This window comes from Rhinoraja longicauda, chromosome 10 (genome assembly GCF_053455715.1).
Source record: "Rhinoraja longicauda isolate Sanriku21f chromosome 10, sRhiLon1.1, whole genome shotgun sequence".
NCBI classification, from domain to species: domain Eukaryota; kingdom Metazoa; phylum Chordata; class Chondrichthyes; order Rajiformes; family Arhynchobatidae; genus Rhinoraja; species Rhinoraja longicauda.
Genome location: NC_135962.1, coordinates 34317234 through 34341025, shown reverse-complemented (window position 1 = coordinate 34341025; position 23792 = coordinate 34317234). Strand labels below are relative to the sequence as shown.

General features: G+C 43.3%; 1 protein-coding gene across 5 annotated transcripts in view; it reads left to right on the top strand.

Annotated features, from left to right (window-relative positions):
- Window positions 1-6816, top strand: part of daam1a (dishevelled associated activator of morphogenesis 1a) — a 170411-nt gene extending 163595 nt beyond the window's left edge. For all 5 annotated transcript variants that reach the window (XM_078406608.1, XM_078406607.1, XM_078406610.1 and 2 more), the window contains 2 exons: window positions 1316-1486; window positions 4742-6816. In XM_078406608.1, the coding sequence (XP_078262734.1) occupies window positions 1316-1486; window positions 4742-4948 (378 nt within the window). In that variant the 3' untranslated portion in view covers window positions 4949-6816. The remainder of the gene's footprint in view (window positions 1-1315; window positions 1487-4741) is intronic.
- Window positions 6817-23792: the final 16976 nt, after the last annotated feature.

The following is a 23792-nucleotide window of genomic DNA, read 5'->3' as shown; positions in this document are numbered from 1 at the left end:
GATAATATAATACACAAAAATTCAATCCACTAATAACCGCAACTAGTGCAAAAAGAAAGTCCCTCAGTGCAACCAAAGACAGTCCATATTTTCAAGAACCTGATGGTCACTGGAAAGAAGCTATTCTTGAATCTGGTGGTCACAATTTTTAGATTCCAATACCTCCTTGAGGAAGATTCTTATACCTTCAAGGAATGAAATGAGAGCACAGTCAGGGTTAAGTGAGTTGTTGATGATATTGGCCGCCTTTTTGCGGCAGTGGCTCCCATAGATTCCTTTAACGGTGGGAAGGTCAGAACCGTTGATGGACCGGGCCGTGTCTACCACTCTGTAATGTGTGTAAGTTCTTCTTTTATTAGAAGGGGAATCGGAGTTCTGTCATTGCCAACTATTTTGGAATGTCGTGTCATGATTTAGATGAGGTATTTCCCAAAAGATTATTGGATAATTGAACCTGGCATCAGAGTAGAAATGGGAGAAATTTGCGATTAGCATTAAAGATGAAATCCCAGCAAAAGCTAGCAAATTATGCGAGAAAGGGGAATGACTTCTATTCCAAAAATGGACTTCTATTCCAAAAAATGTCTTCATATTGGTGTTTAAATGAGGTGATTTTGTATCGATATCTTTGAAGTAATAAAACATTCTGGGTTGGCATTGTACAGTTGGACAGGTGATTCAGATTACAGGTTAGATATTTGAAATTAAATGTGATGTTGGTTTTTTTGTCATAATATATTCATATGTACAACTGAAAGTAAAACCAAACAGTCCAGTTTGAACAGTGTTATCTGCTGGAAAACATTTTGCTGTAAATGTTTTTTGTTAGTTATTTGAGTTGCACAGTGGCATAGCTGATAAAGCTGCTTCCTTGTAGCAGCAGAGACCAGGCTTCAATCCTGACCTTGGGTGCTGGCTGTGTGCAGCTTACACATTCTCCCTGTGAGCGCATGGGTTTCCTTCTGCTTTCCTCCCACATCCCAAAGAAGGGTTTGTAGGTAAAATTGGCCTTTTTAAATTGTCCCTAGTGTGTAGGGAGTGGATGAGAAAGTGGGATAACAGAACTAGTGTGAATGGGTCATCGATGATCGGTGTGGACTCGGTGGGCTGAAGGACTTGCTTCAATCAATCAGTATCTGACAATCAAAAAGATCCTAACCCAAAACTTGGCTTATCCTTGTCCTCCAGAGATGTAGCTTGACCCGCTGAGTTACTTCAGCACTTTTGTCTTTTTTTCTGTAAACCAGCATCTGCAGTTCCTTGTGTCCACTCTGTAAATCAATGTCTGTTTCTCTCTCCTTCTCCAACAAACCAGTTCAACAAAGCCGTGAAGCATTTTGGAGAAGAAGCCAGCAGAATCCAGCCTGATGAATTCTTCGGGACTTTTGATCAATTCCTCCAAGCATTTGCTGAGGCTAAACAGGAAAATGAGAATATGAGGAGGAAAAAGGAGGAGGAGGAACGGAGAGCTAAAATGGAAGCACAGGTCAGATGGTGTGAATCTCAAAAGATCAAGTGTGCATGATCCGGCATATTATCAAATGATAGCAGGTTTCATCGCGATTAATATTTGAAGATAGTAGCAGGAATTATCAATTATTTCAAGTTTCGTGTAGAAGCCTTTTTAAAATTCTGTAATGATCTAGATTCTCTGGGTTCACCTATAAAATCTTAATTTATGCCATTGCATTGCTATAATGACATTAACACAATAGACTAGATCAGTCTGAAAAAGGGTCTCGACCCAAAAGGGTCACCCATTCCTTCTCTCCAGAGATGCTACATGTAATAAATGCTGAGTTACTCCAGCATTTTGTGCCTATCTTCAAACCAGCATCTGCAGTTCCTTCCAACACCATGGACTTCTGCAAAATAGTACATTAGAAAAAATTGGGCTTGGATTTGAGCCATTTAAATCTGAAGATGTCTTTGTTGATTTCTAACTCAAAACGTCTGCATCGATTCTCATTCCTGGTCTCTTCCACTAAATGCGAATGCAGTTGCATTAGTGCCTTGGAATTGCCACTGATGTGCTATACAAAGTCTTAGCTGCTCAGCCTCTTCACTGTCATTTAGTCCCTCAATTTGTGGCAACATTCTGGTATGTCCTCTTTGTACTCTTTCCAGCTTAAAGACGTGTTTCCTATAGCAGCGTGGCCAAAACAGTTCACAATACTCCAAGTGTGACCTCACCAACATCCTCTACAACCACAGCATAATGTCCCAGCTCCTCTAATTAACACCCTTGCTGATGAAATGGCCTCTTCATCACCCTGCCTACCTATAATGCCACTTTCAAAGAGCTATGTACTTGTACTCGTTGATCCCACAATGCTCTCCAGGTGTCATTCACTTTGAAAATCTTACTCTGGTTTGACTTCCCACCTCACGAATGTCTGAATTGAACTCTATTTGCCATTACCACTTAACTCATCAAGATTCTGCTGTAATTCTTGATAATCTTGATAACCTTCGTCACTGCCTAGGATACCTCCTATTTTACTGTATATTCTCATGCAAATTGTTTATATATAAATGATGAACAACAATGGGCTCAGTAGTGATTTCTGTAGCACCTCGCTAGTCACAGGGCTCTAATCTGTCAAACAACCTACCACCATCACCCTCTCCAACCAACCATCAAGCCAATTATGTATCCAATTAGCCAGCTCTCCATGGATCCCTTCCAGAGTAGCCGACCATGTGAGACTTGTCAAAGGCCTTGCTATAGTCCAAATAGACTACATCCAACATCCAATCTTTTTGCTTACGATTTCAAAGAATTTGTGTGACATGATTTCCACACACAAAGCCATGCTGACTATCCCTGATTGGTCCTTGTCTGTTCAAATGCTGGTAGGTCCAGAATGTAATCACTCTCACTTCCTCTGTGTAGTTATTTCTTGCTATTTACATAAATACCCATCAACAGTTTTATTTACCTTTCCAATTAGCGTTTGGTTCACTCGTATTTATGTATAGTATTATCTGATTTGAATGGAAAGCATGCAAACAAGACCTTCTCATTGTACCTGGGTACACGTAACAATAATAAACCTAAACCTAATAGTTGTGGAGTAATACCATAACTCATTCACCCAGATTATTTTTAAATGAATTTGCATAAATGTTTACCACAAGAGATCCTTAACAGTAGTGTAACAGTAGTCCATTGGATCACTAGCAAAACTCAAATAATCTTTCTTAATTACTGTACTCACATAGATATTTACACATTGGACTACAAATATCTCTTTCCATCTCTTTCAATTATTTCTTGAAGACTATAAATGATAGGAGATTACTTTGGAGAGTACATCTGTGATAGTCTCACGATTTGCAATATTTTAAACAAAGAACAAACTCCATTATCTTCTTACAAGACCTAATGCAACTTAAAACGTTAAAGACCAGCATGTTGCAGATCCAGCATGAAGCCAGATGTTGCCGATGTGGATTTTATAGTTTGAAGATCATTTACATGTAGTAAATTATTAATTCCATCATATTCTTCACATCTGTTCTTGACTATGCATGTTCTGTTTTTCAGTTTGCACATGTGTTACATTTAGAAATAAAGTTCTGTCTTAAGATCACATGAACTTTGATAGCTATAAATATAGGCTTAATGTGAGAGAAACACTAGGAACACTTAGAATCAATTAGGTATTTCATCAAATGTGTATTAGTGGAGTTATTTGGCTAGAAAACATTTATTGCGTTCTCGCTTTCTTCCAGTTTTTCATTTAACATTCCCTTTGGTAGTTTCCTGCTACCAAACACACATTTATGAAAACACAAAGTGCTGGAGGACCTCAGCAGGTCAGACAGAGGAGGGGTCCTGACCCCAAACATTGTCTCTATTCCCTCCACAGAGGTGTGGCCTGCTGAGTTTTTCCAGCACACGTGTAAGACACGATTAGGCAATATTTCAGGTTCTTCAGGCTGCGCACAGGCCACAGATGATGCTGAACCTCACAGCCTAATTCTGAAGAACCAGCTCAACCCAAAAGAGTTGCTTGTCTATTCCTTCCACGGATGATGTCTGACCCGCTGAGTCCTCCAGCATTTTGTTTTGCTCAAGATTGTAGCGTCTGCAGTTCCTTGTGTTTCCTGTGTACACATTTATAAAATTGTTCAGTTTGTTTTACCATGGGATTTGCAATGAATAACTTGTGTAAGCTGGATGATAACATATTAGTCTTACTGATTCGATATGTATTCCAAAATAAGCTTTATTTCGTATAGATCTTAGTTTAATTTAAAGAATCAGCATAGAAATGGGCCCTTCAGCCCACTGAGTCCATGCTGTCCATCGATCACCCACTCACACTAGTTCTCTGTTATCCTGTTATCCAAATTTCCTCATCCACTCCCTACACACTAGTGGCGACTTACAGAGGCCAATTAACTTCCAAACCAACACATTTTTGGGAGATATGAGAACATGCAAACTCCACATAGTCCTCATCCATGCAAACTCCATATAGTCCTCACCCAAGGTTAGGATCGGGCCCGTGGGTCTGGTGCCGGGAGTTTGCGTGTTAAATGCAGAATAGTCTTTTGACTCTCCTCTGCTTATCTTGTGCATTGTGTAGGCAGTGACGCTTTCAGTATTTTTCTGCTGTGGCTTGGCTATGAATTCTGCAATCTGGGCAGTGTGTCTAAATCGTGCCTGGAAGATAGTCCATCTTCTCAGATTGGCTGCTTTCACAAGAATTTTTTTTTTTTTAAACCTTAGCTGAAAGAACAAAGAGAGAGAGAACGAAAAGCAAGAAAGGCAAAAGAAGGTGGCGAGGAAGAAGGGGAATTTGATGATCTGGTTTCAGCTCTCCGTTCAGGAGAAGTCTTTGACAAAGATTTCAAGCTCAAGCGCAACCGGAAACGTGTCACCAGCCAAGTGACGGATGGGAGTCGGGAACGGCCAGTCACCAAGCTCAACTACTGAGCCATCAGCACCAGTGCAGAATTATGGCCATGCAGCAGCCAGCTCCCATCTTACTATCCCATTGTGATCATACTCGCCAATTATCCTTCCCACTGGTCCTGCGAGTGGCTGCTGCTCCTCCTCACAGCGGGTCCCTTTTCCTCTCTGTAACTGGGTTTTGCATGCACCACGGTCAATGAGAAGCTTGTTTTACGTGGTGCTGAAGCGCAGGAAATGTTGGAGCATTCCTAGGATTCGCACAACTGATGAGTACAACTAGGTATCCGTGATTCTGTAACAAAAAGAAAATCCTTCCACAAATGCTTCACCAAGCAAGCATTGTGTCGCAACTTAACTTTTCCATTCAGTTACCCAATGGACTAAAGATGGTGCTGATACAGTCAGGAGATGTGTGGAGCTGATGATTATTTGGATGTGAATCTGAAGTGAATAAAGCATGCTGAAAGACTGTATTAAATAAGTGGAGTTTAGAAGGACCATTTAAGTGTGTGTATTGCTAAAGATCCTTGAACATCTGTGGCTCTTGACCTGGTTCCAAGGAATTGAGTAATTTCCCTTGATCATTTTTTAAAACAATTCTTATTTGGGAAATGCTTTATTTTAAACATTTTCTCAAACTATTTTCTTGACTGAAAACAAGTATGAACATGAAAATACAAATATAGATGTTATCTTGGTGACATCCAGATATCCTTTTGTTTTTCTATAAAACATTCCATAATTAATGGGGATGATAGTAAGTGTTCTCTAAAGGGCCAATGACATATTGAACCTTTATTCTTGCTGCTGGCAGCTCTACAGCAGGACCATAACCAGACACAAAATATAGTTGAAATGGTTCTATTCAGTTATATTGGTGGAGGAGGGGGGGAGGGGGGAGGAAGGATGGTGTGGAGTAGTGGATTTTGACAAAAATGAAAAATAAAAATGTGTACTTGAATGACAAATGACGTTTATTGTCAATCTAATTAACAGTTTGAAAATGGTTATTGTAAATGGACTGTGTGAATAATTAAGGACAATCGAAATCTACAGCCTATTTGTATTTGGACTTATTTGGAAAGTGGTTTCAAATATTATATATATTCAAATACTGTAGCAAATACTTCAAATTTTCTCGCCAAATTGTAAGCATTAATTTGGTAGCAACAAGATGAGCCTTTCTTTTCACTGTACAGTGACTTGATCCCTTAACCAAAGTGCCTGCAAACAGGTTTGTGTTTATGATGGGGCTCACTCTTAAGTTTTCTTATTCAGACTGATATTTTGTTTAAAAATTGTTTGGACACTGTACAGTTTAAACTATTGGCTGGGGGAAATACATGTTCTGATTGGTCCTGTAAAGAGTGAGAACAAATTTAAAGCAGAGGTCTGACTCTCTGTGTGTGTCTCTGTGTGTGTGTGTGTGTGTGTGTGTGTGTGTGTGTGTGTGTGTGTGTGTGTGTGTCTGTGTGTGTGCGTACATACGCGCATGTCCCTGTGTCCCTGTCAGACTTTGATACACCATTTTGCTTTTCTCTCCAGAATAGAAGCGTGAAAGCAATTTCATGTGCCACGGTTATAAGAATGTTTTAGACTGGTGCTAGTTCAGGTAGAAGCTCATTTGTTTCTTGGGTTCATTTGACAAAAACTTTCAACAATGCCAAAAATGGTTACAATATTTGTGAAGAAGAATGTACACTAAGGATCTCATCTGTTTGGTAATTTTGTGGGATGTCATTTAAAGCAAACGTGAGCAGTCACAAATGCCATGTACCTTTTTATGACTTGTAAAATCCTTGATGGTAAAATGCAATAAAAGAAAAGTAGTTGAAAATTTGTTTTCTGCATTGTGTCAAAAGGTAGCTGTATTTTAAATATTGGGTTATTTGCACTAGTATTGGAATCATTAACTTATTAAATTGTGTTTGCTTATTATATGATATCCATGAGTATTATGTTTACAGGCCTGTTTTCTGCTGCAAGGAAGAATTTTAATTTCCTTTGTCAGTACATATGATAATTAAACATTCTTAACTCCTCCTTAAAGTCACAGCCCCTAAATCATCCAAATGTTCAGTGCTGATGTGTTATAACCCTGCTTGTTGGTGTCACAAGAATGGTTTAAAATGTGCTATTTAATCTGGATGTATTCATTATTGTTCCCTGTTGTGAATTAATAAGAAACTAACCCATTTTAACATTTAATGCGATGGAGCCTAGAATTTTAGGTACAATTATGAGTCCAATGTGAGCATGGTTTTGTTTTATGTCAAAGCAGTCTTCATCCCATGTCAACCAGCTGGAGAGACTTGTGAACACACAAGTGCGGAAGTGGCTTGGGCTACCGAGATGCCTCAGCAGCATAGGACTCTATGGGAATGGAGCCCTCTCACTGCCAGTCTCAAGCCAGGTGGAGGAATTCAAATGCGCCAAAGCAAGGCTGGACATGACACTAACAGAATCCCGGGACCCAATAATTAGAGGTGTCGCTCCAACCCTAGCAACAGGGAAGAAATGGACTCCAGCAGCAGTGGTTCAGGACGCAAAATCTGCCCTCCGACACCGGGACATAGTGGGCCATGTCCAACAAGGCCGAGGGGGCTTTGGCCTGGGAGCAATGAAACCTACCTGGCAAAAGGCTACTCCAGCTGAACGTCGGCACCTGGTGGTGGAGGAGGTGCGCCGCCAAGAAGAAGCAGCCAGGTGTGCCAAAGCTATATCTCAAGCCAAGCAAGGCCGCTGGATGAGGTGGGATGGCATTGAGAGGAGGAAGATCACATGGAGTGAGCTGTGGAACATGGAGTCAAGTATGTTGAGCTTTATTATCAGAGTGTAGTGGGTGCGGTCACCGCGGTAATCAGGCCAGACGCCAGGTGAGTAATTAATAACTTTATTACCTGTGGTATCAAACACCGCACTCAAGAATAACGTGAGTCGACACACCCAAACCCTTTATAGTCCCAGACCACCTGACCCAAGGGGACTGACCCAGGAAGTGACCTAATCCCTCCCGTCCACTGAGTGCCGAGTGGAATGACCAAGGGAGTGGCCTAGCCCCCGGGTGCCGCCACAGGACCCCCCCCCAAGAACCGAAGGCACGAAACGGACAGGGGGACGGACGAAACGGCCAGCCCGTGTGCGCGCCACGGCGGGCGCAGGAAGCAGAACCACCCCGCCAGGGGAAGGCACCCGCGGGAACTTCGGGGGTAAGGGCCGGGACGCGGGACGACCCCGAGGGCGAGGCTGCGCCAGTAGCACCGGCTGGCTAATGTCCACATGCGCCGGCTTCAGCCGTGAAAGAGAGACCGTCTCAGGACGACCCCCCATGTCCAACACGAAGGTGGCAGAGCCCCGCTCAAGCACTTTGAACGGTCCCTCATAAGGCCGCTGAAGGGGTGGCCGGTGGGCATCCCGACGCAGGAACACAAAAGGACAGTCCTGCAGGGCGGAAGGGACATGTGACCGCACCGAACCGTGGCGAGACGTCGGCACTGGCGCCAGCGAGCCCACCTTCTCCCGAAGGCGTTGCAGGGCGGCTGAGGGCTGTTCTGCCTGACCCTGGGCGGAGGGAACGAACTCTCCGGGCACCGTCAACGGAGCCCCGTAAACCAATTCCGCCGAGGAGGTGGCCAAGTCCTCCTTGGGGGCGGTGCGGACACCCAGTAAAACCCACGGCAACGCGTCAACCCAGTCCGGGCCAACGAGCCGGGCCTTCAGAGCGGCCTTGAGCTGGCGGTGGAAACGCTCCACCAGGCCGTTCGCCTGCGGATGGTACGCTGTGGTGCGGTGCAGGTTAACCCCCAGCAGTTGGGCCATGGATGACCACAGCTCGGAGGTGAATTGTGGCCCCCTGTCGGACGTAATATGGAGCGGAACCCCAAATCTGGCAATCCAATTTGCCGTCAAGGCACGGGCACAAGTAGAGGCACACGTGTCCGGCAGTGGAACTGCCTCCGGCCACCGCGTGAAACGGTCCACCATTGTCAGGAGGTAGGTGAAACCCCGAGAAGGCGGCAGCGGCCCCACGATGCCCAACCTGCTTGCGTAACCCGTGCCAAACGAAACGGGAAGCCACGAGGGTCGTCGTCGCCCGAATGGAAGGGTGGGACAGCCCGTGGAGCACCTCGAACACCCGGCGTCGCCAGGCAACAGGCACGATTGGGCGTGGCTGCCCGGTGGACACATCGCAAAGCAGTGTCGCGCCCCCAGTGCCACAGGGAACGTCCTCCAACCTGAGGCCCGAAACGGCGGTACGGTAGGCGGACATCTCGTTATCGGACAGCTGGGCCGCCGCCAGGGCTGAGTAGTCGATTCCATCAGCCGGTTGTCTTTACCCCCGATGAAACGGATGGAGGTAGTAAATTCCGAGATGTAAGCCAGCTGCCGCTGCTGGCGAGCTGACCACGGGTCGGACACCTTGGCGAAAGCGAAAGTAAGGGGCTTGTGGTCCGTGGAAAGGTCCAAAAGCGGTTGTGGTTGTGGTTGACTGGAAGAGTCGGGTAGTAGCAGGTTCTGGTCCATCGCGACTTGCGAGGGAAAGTCGGGGTCACCAATGTAGTGGGTGCGGTCACCGCGGTAATCAGGCCAGACGCCAGGTGAGTAATTAATAACTTTATTACCTGTGGTATCAAACACCGCACTCAAGAATAACGTGAGTCGACACACCCAAACCCTTTATAGTCCCAGACCACCTGACCCAAGGGGACTGACCCAGGAAGTGACCTAATCCCTCCCGTCCACTGAGTGCCGAGTGGAATGACCAAGGGAGTGGCCTAGCCCCCGGGTGCCGCCACAAGAGCCACATATGACGTCCTTCCCTCTCCCACAAACCTAAATCTTTGGCTGGGAGAGGATCCAGCCTGCCCCCTGTGTGCAGTTCCAGCAAACCTCAAGCACATCCTGGTCGGTTGTAAGACCAGCCTAACACAAGGCAGATACACCTGGCGACACAACCAGGTGCTGAGGTGTTTGGCAGCTGCACTCGAGTGCAAGAGAATTACCACCAACGCCATGCCTATCAATGCCCAGCTAACATTCCCGCAAATCCCATCGTTCATCCGGGAAGGAGAGAAACGGAAGCCTCTCAATTCATGCCCACTGAGCGCAGCCAGAGACTGGGAAATGCGGGTTGACCTAGGCCAGAGGCTTTCCTTCCCAGTTGAAATCGCAGCTACCAACCTGCGACCAGACCTCGTCCTCTGATCCAACTCGTGTCGGCGTGTTTACATCATTGAGCTGACGGTGCCCTGGGAGGAGGCTGTGGATGAGGCATTTGAAAGGAAAAGGCTGAGATATTCCAACCTTGCAGTAGAGGCAGAGGAGCGAGGTTGGAGTGTAAGAGTGCGTCCCGTGGAGGTGGGGTGCAGGGGCTTTGTAGCCAGTTCCACTGCAAGGCTCCTGAGGGAAGTTGGAGTCAGAGGCCAGGCCCAAAGGAGGGCAATCAAAGAACTTGCAAATGCCGCCGAACGGAGCAGTCACTTGCTGTGGCTGAAAAGAAAAGATACTGTCTGGGCTGCCACGTGACCATCTAGAGGCTAACCATAAGACGCACACCCAGGTCTGATCACCCTGCAGTGGGCCTGCCTCGACTGAGGGTGTCTTGTGATAAAAGGCCGAATCACCCAGTGACGTTGAGATACACAACTGAAGATGTGTCTGAATGGTAGCAACATTACCTAGTGGTCACCCCCAAGAACAACACCAGTCAATTGTAGTGCAAACCTTAGGGATTGTAACATCTAGTCCTACTAATCAATCTGTTACAAGGTTGAATCAGGATCAGTATGCCACCTAAGTTTTATGCAGTAGGTTAATGTTGGTTGGCTACCCTGATCAATTATTGGAAAAATTCCATCACGGCTTGTGAAGTGTTTCAATATTTTATTTGGAAACCTATCAAAATCCTATTTAGAGACTTCCATATTTTGAAGAATTTTAACATACAATTTTGACAGTTTTAGTAACAATTTCTGTTGATGGCTATGCAATGCAGGTATTGATTTGTTATGACATGGGATAAAAATAAATGTTTTAGTTTATGCACCAGTTTAATTCTAAACCATGCGCTTTACATCCCCTATAGACAAGTCCATGGTTACAATATTAGAGGGAAAAACTAGGCTACATTTAATTCTGTTATTTAAGTTTCACAACTTGCGAGTCCCTAGAGTTTGCTGGCGTAATTGGAGATATCTTCCTAGCTGCTTATGAAAAGGAACTGCCTTATTTCTTCATAGGGCCACACATGGTATCATTGAAAAAGTAAGTACATTAAGATATCTCTTTTAGTGACTTCAGCATTGAAGTTTAAAGTAAAATATTAACTGGCATTTAAGTAACAATTGTGTGGCTATTAAAGTGGAATTGAAAACAAGTATTGACTTAATTTTGAGATTTATATCAGTACTTTTTCACTTCTTGAAATGTTAGTTTTAGCCCAATACAGATCAGTGCAATGACATTCTCCTCAGCACACCAATATCCAATGGAAAATGGGTTCAGAAAGTACCAACCCAGCTAATTGTTGCCGTCAGAGTGCATGAAGTTGATGAAACCTTGATGCTGAGTTTTTATTTGAAGATTTACGATATTATTCTACAACAGAAGAAATTGAGCAGTTATTTGAATACATGGCTTCATCTTGTAAAGTCATATTTAAATGTATTTAATTTGTATGCATCTTGCATCATTAGGGTCTTACAGAGACCATTCTTACACCAGAAAGAAGATTTCGAGATTCTTAAGCTGAAGTGATCATACATACTACCAATCAGCGCAAACATTTTTAAATGCCAGCCCCTGAGATTAGTGAGGTTATATCTTTCTATCTGGAACTTAAGAACATTTGTGTACATCATGTCTCAAAATTTCTGGTCTGGTTAGAATCGAATAATGTAATAAATGGAATTTGTGAACAAATTATCAATTGCTTACTCTGAAAACAAAAGGAATCTAAACGCTGATATGGCGGTTTAAAGAAATAATTTTAACAGAGTTTGGCCATTATGAGTACTGACATATTTTCCTCATTAATCTTAAAAAAGCAACAAAGAATTTTGTACAAACGTAAGTGCAAAAAAAATTCATAAGTCACTATTGTGACATCACCTTTTATTTGGAGTATGTTCACTGCTGCCTTCTGTACCATTCTTGGGATGTGGTCGGAAGTGAAATTACTTTTTTGTATGCAATTTGTATAACAACTGAGGATTTGTTCTTATTCCAACCTGATTTTGTATGAATTCATTCTTTTCTCAGGGTGGTTATATTTTATCTTATCTTTACCTTTAGCTCAATTAAAATGTATGCATCTTTGTAAGTTAACAAAGCTGTAAAATCGTATTGAAAGTGAGGTAGTTAAAAATTTGCTTTTAATCAGTGTGGTCTACATCTATCTTTGGATTGGACACATAATCTCTTAAGTATTGGATTTGGATCACTGGCTATAAAATAGTGGCAGTTTTATTCCTCTTTAGATTTTTTTACAAAGGCATCTGAATGAATTAGTCTGGTTTAGGAGAGGTTATCACAAATGATTTAGAGATGGTTTTACCCAGTTTCTGAGTTGACCCTTGCTGGTTATGATGTGGCAGAATTGCCTTGAGCATTGAAATCAATGTGAATTCTGAGACTAATATAGAATGAAGTACAAATTACTATGTGTTACATGAAACAGTGTGACTTTGAGTGTGCTTTAGTTTGAGGTGCCGCGAGGGCATGATCTTAAACAAGTTACAGGTCATCCTACAGAGGATGAGTTGGATAGGGGCACAATTTTGTTAATTGGCTGAGGTCCTTGCAAAGAACTGCATTTCCAAGGGCCCCATTGCGTCATTTTTACCCATGGATGTCCACTCCCTTTTACATCTCCATTCTCCATCAGAAAGGTCTCGGGAGCCCTCTGGTTCTTCCTTGAACAGAGACCCGATCAGTACTTCTCTACTGAAACTCTCCTCTGCCTGGCGGAACTTGTCCTTGCCCTCAAAAATTACTCTTCTGATGCCTCTTATTTTCTATATGCATATCGGAAGAAGGGTCTCGACTCGAAACATTGTCTATCCATGTCCTCCAGAGATGCTGCCTGACCTGCTGAGTTATTCCTGCACTTTGTGTTTTACTCAAAATTCTGGAATCTGCAGTTCCTTGTGTGTCCACATTTTCAAATCTATATTCTGTGTGGCGGAGCATGGACTACAAGCTGGGGAGTTGGAATGACCCACAAAAGTGGCTGGGGTGAAGCATCTTTACAGGAATTTGTGGATAATGAAGAACCTGGCACCAACATTTGCAGTTAGGCTGGACAAACAAAAGCAGGAAAATGCGATAAATGTGTTTAGAAATGTTTACATGTGGAGGACAAATGTGTACGCAAATGATTTTTTTTCTGTGCTGTAATTTCTGCACAATTCTCCAATCCAATGCACACTCACAGTATCGAACAAGGTTATTTTTATGCCAAAGTTGTAATGGATCTTAATATGCTGAGCACACTAAAAGGCAGATGCAGTGCAAGTCCTCATCTCTGAAGCACCATTGGTGTTCCTGTCAGACCCAAAGAGTCCTGATGTTCACTCTACCAGAAATGAGTGCCTCCTCACCAGTATTCGTTTGATGCTATACTAGCGGCATTTTATGCCAAATAGGAAATAAAGAGTATTGTTTTAATTGTGTCTGCTCATTTGGTAGGAATGAATGCCAAAGCTTAATTATGAGAGGCTTCAAGATGCAATGGATGTAATTACCTGAAGCATGGACTAAGCTAGAGCCCCCTTTAAAAGCAGGATGGTCCCCTCAATTATAGTCTTATTGTAATGTTATATTGATATAAGATTGTGGAATGGTTTTGGGCATTAAACAATAGTGCAACTTTATAAGACTTTAGGCCGCATTTGGAGTATTGTGTGCTGTTATGATTGCCCCATTATAAGAGGTGGGGATTTGGAGAGTGCCGAACAGGCTTACCAGAATACTGCCTGGATTAGAGGTTATTAGCTATAAGAAGTTAGACAAACTTGGATTGGTTTCTCTGGAGTGTCGGAGGGTAAGGGGAGGCCTGATAAAGTATATAAAATGATGAGAGACACATACAGTACCCTCCATAATGTTTGGGACAAAGACCCATAATTTATTTATTTGCCTCTGTACTCCACAATTTGAGATTTGTAGTAGAAAAAATCACATGTGGTTAAAGTGCGCAATGTCAGATTTTAATAAAGGGTATTTTTATACATTTTGGTTTCACCATGTTTTGGACACAGCAATGTCATGTAAATGAAAGTAGTTATGTTTAGTACTTTGTTGCATATCCTTTGCATGCAATGACTGCTTGAAGTCTGCGATTCATGGACATCACCAGTTGCAGTGTTTCTGATCTGTCAGACAGGTGTTTGGGGATTTTTCTTTATAGAGATAATTCTTCTGTCATCAGCTGTGGGAATCTTCCTTGGCCTGCCAGTCCCTTTGCGATTAGTAAGCTCACCAGTCCTCTCTTCTTAATGATGTTCTAAACTGTTGATTTTGGTAAGCCTAAGGTTTGGCTGATGTCTCTAACAGTTTTATTTCTTGTTTCTCAGTCCCAAAATGGCTTATTTGACTTTCATTGGCACAACTTTGGTCCTCATGTTGATAAACAGCAATAATAGTTTCCAAAGGTGATGGAAAGACTGGAGGAAAGACTAGATGCTGAGAGCTCTCTTATACCTGCATTAAGGAGGCGTTTAAACACACCTGAGCAAATTACAAACCTCTGAAGCCATGTGTCCCAAACATTATGGTGCCCTGAAACGGGGGCACTATTGTATAAAACACAGCTGTAATTTCTACATGGTGAAATCAAAATGTATAAAAATACCCTTTATTAAAATCTAACAATGTGCACTTTAACCACATGTGATTTTTTTTTCTATTACATCTCAAATTGTGGAGTACAGAGCCAAATAAATAGATGATGGGTCTTTGTCCCAAACATTATAGAGGGCACTGTATGGATTATTTGCAGGCAGTGAGATTAGGTAAACTTTGCATTATGTTTAGAACGAACATTGTGGGTGAAGGGCATGTTCCTGTACTGTAATATTCTATGTTAAAGGATTAGTTACTAACCGTTGAAAGTCTGTAATCTCAAGTATTATGGAATTTACAGCTCAGAAGCAGACAGTCCAGCCAAACTAGTCTGTGTTTGCATTTTTGACATTTCTGACCTTGCCGGCATCTCCTGAAAGCAAAATAAATCTCTTCAGTGTACCAAGATACAGTGAAAGTCTTTGTTTTGCATACAATTCAGTAAAAACGTACTCTACATAAGCACTGAAAAAGGGTCTCGACCTGAAGCGTCACCCATTCCTTCCCTCTAGAGATGCTGCCTGTCCCGCTGAGTTACTCCAGCTTTTTGTGTCTATCTACTATTTATGTTTAGGCTAGCTACTGTTGGCATATTATATTTTGTCTAAATATATCTTGCCATATTATTTTGGACACTTGGGGGCGGTCATTAGATGTACAGGGTGGTGTATATGTATGGGCATAAGGGACTGGGAGTGGCCAGATACAGGGAGGGACAGTTCTTACCAGACCTGGACAGACCATCGATTGGAAAGACCTGAGACCTGGGACCAGGCCAGGGACAGAGCAGCCAGCTACGACGTATGCAAAATAAGTATAGCCTGGTATGTTCATCTCCTTGTTTGTACAACAACTTCAATAAACATGTAATTAAACTGGAAAAAACGTCTGGAAGATCTGTTCTGTTGGGTCTGCGTAAGGTCACTCAGACTCCCTGTGTAGTCATGGCAATTGGAAAATAATTCACCGGAAAAGTCTGGAAGTTGCCATTATATTTTAAGTAAGAACTAGCTCTATGAGTGAGACTGGAGCTTGTGAATCAACTGGACGGAACAAGGATTGTTTTATTTCACAAGCTTGACGCCGAATCCCACAGACTGGACAAGGTCACCACCTGCACTAATCTGACTAACGGCGATTGAAAACCTCGAAAGCCAACACGCAGACAAAGTGAGTACGTACAGCATTGGGCTTTATTGGAGAAGCTATATGTGATAAGCTGTATTGGAAAATTGCTACTGGAATGGAGAATTGAGAACAAAGAGTGACCTTGAGAATCCCACGATATCAGTTGTTTTGAATATTTGTACTGCTACGACTTTTTACATCAACGCGTCTTAAAGGGATAGTGTACAAGTGTGTCTGTGGTTGATCTGATGCTCAGTCACAAGATGGCGATATCAGAAAGGATTCCGTAAAGGAAAAAGGTTTTCATCATCTGCCACTTCAACATTCTCTGCTCGCATTAAAGCTCAGGCAGATAAGGCTGCTCTCATGAAACGGGCTGCCGCCCTGAAAGAGAAGCATGATATTGAGGCACAAGAAGCACAATTGGAAGAGAACAATTGAAAAGAGAGGAAGAACAGAAGAGACAAGAAGAACAATTGAAAAGAGAGGAAGAACAGAAGAGAAGACAATTGAAAATAAAAGAACAACAATTGAAAAGAAAGAAGGAACAACTGAAACCAGATGCTGAACTGGCAGCAACCAATTCAAGAATCAATGTACTCGAGCAGTACATCTAATACTTGCGTTAGAAGGCCTTTTCCATTTCCCGTGACCTTCACCTACGTGCGATGTTACAATGCAAACCCAACAGATCCACGCCCGCACAGTTGGGGCCCGTTGATCTAATACTTACGTTGGAAGGCCTTTCAATCTGAGTCATTAATTTATAAACTCCAGAACACAATTACAGTTATTAATGAACACAGAAGAATTAGATGAAAATTGAGATTTATTTTTAGAATGAAATAAATGTCAATGGAAATCACGTTTTTTCCTTCAAAGAACCAAAACACAATCTCAGTTATTAATGAACACGGAAGTATTAGATGAAAAGGGAAAAACAATTTAACTTATTAATGAAGACTGAAGTATTAGATCAAAATTGACATATTTTAAAATTAATACATTCAAGACAATCTTAGTTATTAATGAACATGGAAGTATTAGATGAAAATGGAAAAACAATTTAACTTATTAATGAAGATGGAAGCATTAGATCAAAATGGAGTTTAATTTTTTTTAATAAAACTCAAGGCAATTTTAGTTATTAATGAACAAAGATCAAAATGGAGATTTTTTTTGAGAATGAAAAAAATGTCAATGACAATCTCGTTTTTACTTTAAAATAAGCTAAAACAATTTCAGTCATTAATGAAAATGGAAGTGTTAGATTTTAAAACATTTTTTCGGAAGAATCAGATAAAAATGTTTTTTTTAAATAAAATTACACCCAATGAAAATCACTTTCTTCTTTCAAAATAAATGGCATTTTTTTTAGAAATAAAATTAATACATTTGTTTTTTTATCGTTGAAAATCCTCTCTTTTGAGCTCCTGGAGACTGCCCTCATTCAGCAGCAGCGTCTGGTCGACTGCGACGGCAGTTGCATTGAGTGGGAAGAAACTGCTCCCCCCACGTTGGAGCTAATCATTCGACCCCACATGAGGATCCAGACCAATCTGGCGTCGAGCGGGAGGTCGGAGCCAATGAATGGACCCCACTTGGGGGTGAGCGGCAGGAGCCAATCAGGACACGGCAGCGACCAATCAGCAGGGATCGCCGGCGCTCCCCCCACATGGAGTGTGATGTCGGAGCTGAAGACAAAATAGCTACCATCCCCCAACTTCGCATGCGCCAGAGCTGAAGAGTCCAAATCCCTCCTGCAGGCCCTGCAACCCCGCTTAAAGCTCCCCCTGGCCGGGAGCGTGCGAGGGGGAAGAGGAAAGGGGAGAGTGAGCCACGGCCCCGGGCGACAGCAGCAGGAGAGCTCTTGTCCCCAACCCCCCCCCCCCCCCCACCGCTGTCACTCCCACTCGGGCAGGTGTTTAAAGTTTAAAAAGTGATTTTTAATGTTTAAAAGGTGAAAACAAATTAAAATGTAATTCATTTGAAGCACAGGACATGTACATATACACAAGATGAGAGTTTTAGTTTTTTATATATATAATATATATATATGGGATCCTTTTGTTCTGTATAATTTTTTGATTTTGCAAAAGGTTATAAATGGTCTTTAAAACTCTTAAGGCTTTATGTTTCTACGTGTTAGTCTGGAGCTGGGGAAAAAAAATTAAGATGGCGCCGGAGCGTGGCAACTATCTGCGTGCTGGTTCCAGACAAGGATCTGCTATCATCCATTACAATCATTTCACTCTTTTACATCTTTATTTCAACGGCATCATTCCTTATTCAATCTGTGCACTGTTGACAACTTGAATGTATTCATGTATAGTCGTCTTTGACTGAATAGCATGCCAACAAAAATATTTTCGCTAAATATCTCAGTACACGTGACAATAAATTAAACTAAACTTTAAATAACATCGGTGATGTATTTTTTGTCCCCTCAATACAGCAGACACAAGTGCTTCCTTTCCTCAGTACAATCCCTCTGTCCCAGTCGTCTCCTCCATCTCCGCTGCATATCCTGATCCGTAGGAAACAATTCCTGTTTTTTTTTTCTGTCACACACCATTCTGTGCAGCTGCTCTCAATATGTCTTCTGGGATTGTTCGCAAGCAAACATGTGTTTCGGGCAACCTTTTATCTGATGGGATGAATGTTTTCACTCATTCTTTCAAGCATGGATAAAGCACTTAGTTTTTTTTCAAGAAACTTAAATAATTCATTTCAGAAGGGACATTTTACTCTGGAAATGGAGAAACATGCTGGCCCCAGAGTCGTGTAATGCCACTTTGCCACAAAGCTGCAGGGGGATGTGTTTAGTTCATCGATTTGAAAAACAATCTCAATGTACAATGGACTGTACATTTAAGACTGCGTTGTATACGAAAACAATTTTTTAAGTTACATTTGCTGAAATTTATATATTCTCTGGAGTGTAAAATTAATTTTGAGTTATGATACAATGACACCACCCTATGGCCTTACTAAGAACTACAGATTCAAGCTGTCATCAAACCCCTCTATAAATGCATTTTAATCTATGGTTTCAAAATGGTTATTTAGAATTAGAACAGAATTATTTTACTATGTTTTTTTGTATCAATAATCATGTTCAGCATTGTTAGCAAGTTTTTTCCTCACTTATTCATTTGTGTTCTCATTCCTACAGTTGTGCCATATTCTGTCTGTTGAACAGATGATGAATCTTTAAATTATGTGGAACAGAATTTTTATCTTTCTGTTCCTATTTGTTTCCATAGTACTAAAGGAAGCCAGAAAAAGAACTTGTATATCTATATCTCATGCTTACTGTAAGCTCCTGCTGAAATGGGATACAAGAAAAACTGATTATTCTCTCCATCACACCCTTCCTCCTAAACAGCAGGTCAAACCTGAACAAAGGTATAAAAAGGGCCAAAGACACCCACAGGCAACGGGTGGAAGACCACTTCAATACCACGGACACCAGAAGCATGTGGCAGGGTGTCAGGGACATCACTGACTACAAGAGCAGCCCTGCCTGCCCCCACAGCGATGTCACACTAACCAACGTGCTTAACACCTTCTTTGCCCGCTTCGAAACTGGCAACACCACCATGAGTGGAAGAACCCCAGCCAAGGCGGAAGGACAGGTCTTAACAAGTACAGCGCGCTCTGCGAAGGGTCAACCCACGCAAGGCTGCAGGCCCGGATGGAGTTCAAGGAAGGGTACTTAGGAATTGTGCTGAACAGCTGGCTGAGGTACTCACCAGGATCTTTAACCTGTCATTATCTCTGGCTATGGTCCCCAAGTGCCTGAAGTCAGCTACCATAGTACCGGTGCCGAAAAACGCAAAAATTACCAACCTGATCAACTACCGTCCGGTTGCAATAACTCCTATAATCATGAAGTGCTTTGAAAGGCTGGTCCTCTCACACATCAAATCCAACATTCCTGCCTCACTGGACTCGCATCAATTTGCATACAGGGCAAACAGATCCACAGAGGACGCCATCTCTCTGGCTCTTCACACCGTCCTGACTCACCTGTAGAGACAGGGCACGTACGTGAGGATGCTATTCATTGACTATAGCTCTGCCTTCAACACGGTCATCCCCACCAAGCTCATCACCAAACTCCACCAGCTAGGCCTCAGCGCATCGTTAAGCGACTGGATCCTGGACTTCCTGCTGGAGTGACCGCAGGCAGTGAGAATGGGCCCGCACCTGTCCTCCACTATCACCCTGAGTACCGGCACACCACAGGGCTGTGTTTTGAGCCCCATGCTCTACTCCCTACGACTGTGTTCTTGCATTCGACACCAACACCATTGTCAAGTTTGCAGACGACACAACGGTGATCGGGCTGATCACCAACGGTGATGAAACAAATTACAGAACCTGGCGGACTGGTGCTCTGATAACAACCTGTCCCTAAATACCACCAAGACCAAGGAGCTGATCATCAACTTCCGTAGGTCACACAACGGGGAATAAGCTCCGATCTTTATCAACGGGGACAGTGTGGAGAGAGTGTCCAGCTTCAAGTTTCTGGACACTCACATTTCGGAGGATCTCACATGGTCCACAAACACCACCGCGCTGGTCAAGAAGGTGCAGCAACGACTGTTCTACCTGAGAACACTGAAAAAGTCTAGTCTGCCCCAACAGCTGCTGACGACCTTCTACCGCTGCATCATAAAGAGCATCCTAACGCATGGCATCCCTGTGCGGTATCTCAGATGCACGGAGGCAGAGAGGAGAGCTCTTCAGCGGGTAGTCTATAGAGCTCAGAAGACTATCGGAACACAGCTACCAGCCTGGAAGGGCATCTACAACACACGATGCCTCAGAAAAGCCACCAGCATTCACAGACTCCTCACACCCCCGCAATAGTCTGTTCGCACTTCTACCATCTGGCAGACGCTACAAGGCCTTCTACGCCCACACCTCCAGACTCAGGAACAGCTTCATCCCCAGGGCCATAGCTGCTATGAACTGGTCCTGCTGAGTCGGATGGTCACATCGCACAGCAAAGCGGCACAGACCTACTTGCACTTTATTCTGTTTTAAAACTGTTTCTAATTTTGTTTCATTGGGTTGTCAAAATTTATACTGATTAGCTAATTAATTTATTGCTTCGTATGGAAGTCGCATTCCCAATCTCGTTGTACCCCTGTACAATGACAATAAAGATATATTGTATTGTATTAATTAACGGGTCCTCTTCAGAATGGCAGTGACTGGTGGGATGCCGCACGGCTCGGTGCTGGGACCCGTTATTTACAATATATATTAACGATTTAAACGAGTGAATTAAATGTGACATCTCCAAGTTTGCAGATGACACAAAGCTGGGTGACAGTGTGAGCTGCAATAATAATAATAATGCATTACATTTATATAGCGCTTTTCATATACTCAAAGACGCTTTACAGGGATTTAGAGAACATAGGGAAGTGAATAAATAGATAAATAAGTAAACGAACAGAGAAAGGAGACAGAAGGTGAGGTGACCTTCAGTGGTTGAAGGCAGTACTGAACAGGTGAGACTTCAGTGATGTTTTGAATGTGGTGAGTGTGGAGGAGTCTCTGACGGTTTGGGGTAGTGAGTTCAATAGGGTGGGAGCAGCGATGGAGAAAGCCCTGTCCCCCCAGGATCTGAGTTTGGTCCGGATGTGGGGGGATAGGAGATTGGCAGCAGCAGAGCGGAGGGTGCAGGTGGGAGTGTGCCTGTGGAGGAGGTCGGTCAGGTAGGATGGGGCCAGGTTATGGAGGGCTTTGTAGGTCATGAGGAGGATTTTGTACTGGATTCTCTGGGGGATGGGGAGCCAGTGGAGTTTGTAAAGGACGGGGGTGATATGGTCACGGATCGGGGTGTGGGTGAGTAGGCGGGCAGCGGAGTTTTGAATGTATTGAAGTTTACATGATTTTTGAGGGTGCGCCATAGAGGAGGCTGTTGCAGTAGTCCAGACGGGAGGTGATGAAGGCGTGGATGAGGGTTTCTGCGGAGGAGAGGCATGGACGGAGACGGGCAATGTTTTTGAGGTGGAAGAAGGCTGTCTTTGTGATGTGTTTGATATGGTTGTCGAAGGAGAGGGTTTGATCAAAGATGATTCCAAGATTCCGGATGTGAGGGGAGGTGGATACTGGGAGACCATCAATATTGAGGATGGTTTTGGGTGGATTTGGTGAGCGTTTTTGGACCAATGATGATGATTTCAGATTTGTTGCAGTTGAGTTTGAGGAAATTTGATTGAAGCCAAGATTTTATTTCAGTGATGCAGTTTGTCAGTGTAGAGTGTGTGGTGGTGGAGATTGACTTGGTGGTGATGAGGAGCTGGATATCATTGGCGAAGCAGTGGAAGTTGAGACCATGACGGCGGATTAATTGACCAAGGGGGAACAGGTAGAGGATGAAGAGGAGGGGGCCAAGGACTGAGCCTTGGGGGACACCTTGGGGGAGGGGAGCGGTGGGGGATTTACAGTTGTTAATGGAGATGAACTGGTGCCTGTCTGAGAGGTAAGATTTGAACCAGGATAGGGCTGTGCCGGTGATGTTAAAGGAGGTTTCAAGTCGGGTGAGGATGCTATGAGGCTGCAGGATGACTTGGATAGGTTGGGTGAGTGGGCAGATGCAGTATATAATAATAATGTGGATAAATGTGAGGTTATCCACTTTGGTGGCAACAGGAAGACAGATTATTATCTGAATGGTGTCAGATTAGGAAAAGGGAAGGTGCAACTGAGACCTGGGTATGCTTGTACATCAGTAACTGAAAATAAGCATGCAGGCACAGCAGGCAGTGAAGAAAGCTAATGGCATGTTGGCCTTCATTGCGAAAGGGTTTGAGTTTAGGAGCAAGGAGGTCCTACTGCAGCTGTACAGGGCACTGGTGAGACTGCACCTGGAGTATTGTGTGCAATTGTGGTCTCCTAATTCGAGGAAGGACATTCATGTTATTGAGGGAGTGCAGCGTAGGTTCACCAGGTTAATTCCCAGGACTGAAATATGATGAAAGAATGAGTCAACTGGGCATGTATTCACTGGAATTTAGAAGCATGAGAGGGTTTCTTATAGAAACATATAAAATTCTTAAAGGATTGGTCAGGCTAGATGAAAGAAAAATGTTCCCGATGTGGAGAGTCCAGAACTAGGGGTCACAGTTTAAGAATAATGGGCATTTAGGTCTGAGATGAGGAAACATTTTTGCACCCAGAGTTGTGAATCTGTGGAATTCTCTGCCACAGAAGGCAGTGGAGGCCAATTCACTTGGATGTTTTCAAGTAAGAGCTAGATTTAGCTCTTTGGGTTAAAGGGATATGGGGAGAAAGCAGGAACGGGGTACAAAATTGCTATTGAAGGCGTGCAGCGTAGGTTTACTAGGTTAATTCCCGGAATGGCGGGACTGTCATATGTTGAAAGACTGGCGCGACTAGGCTTGTATACACTGAGATTTAGAAGGATGAGAGGAGATCTTATCGAAACGTATAAGATTATAAAGGGGTTGGACACGTTAGAGGCAGGAAACATGTTCCCAATGTTGGGGGAGTCCAGAACAAGGGGCCACAGTTTAAGAATAAGGGGTAGGCTATTTAGAACTGAGATGAGGAAAAACTTTTTCAGTCAGGGGGTTGTGAATCTGTGGAATTCTCTGCCTCAGAAGGCAGTGGAGGCCAATTCTCTGAATGCATTCAAGAGAGAGCTAGATAGAGCTCTTAAGGATAGCGGAGTCAGGGGGTATGGGGAGAAGGCAGGAACGGGATACTGATTGAGAATGATAAGCCATGATCACATTGAATGGCGGTGCTGGCTCGAAGGGCCGAATGGCCTCCTCCTGCACCTATTGTCTATGATTTTAGATGATCAGCCATGATCATATTGAATGGCGGTGCTGGTTCGAAGGGC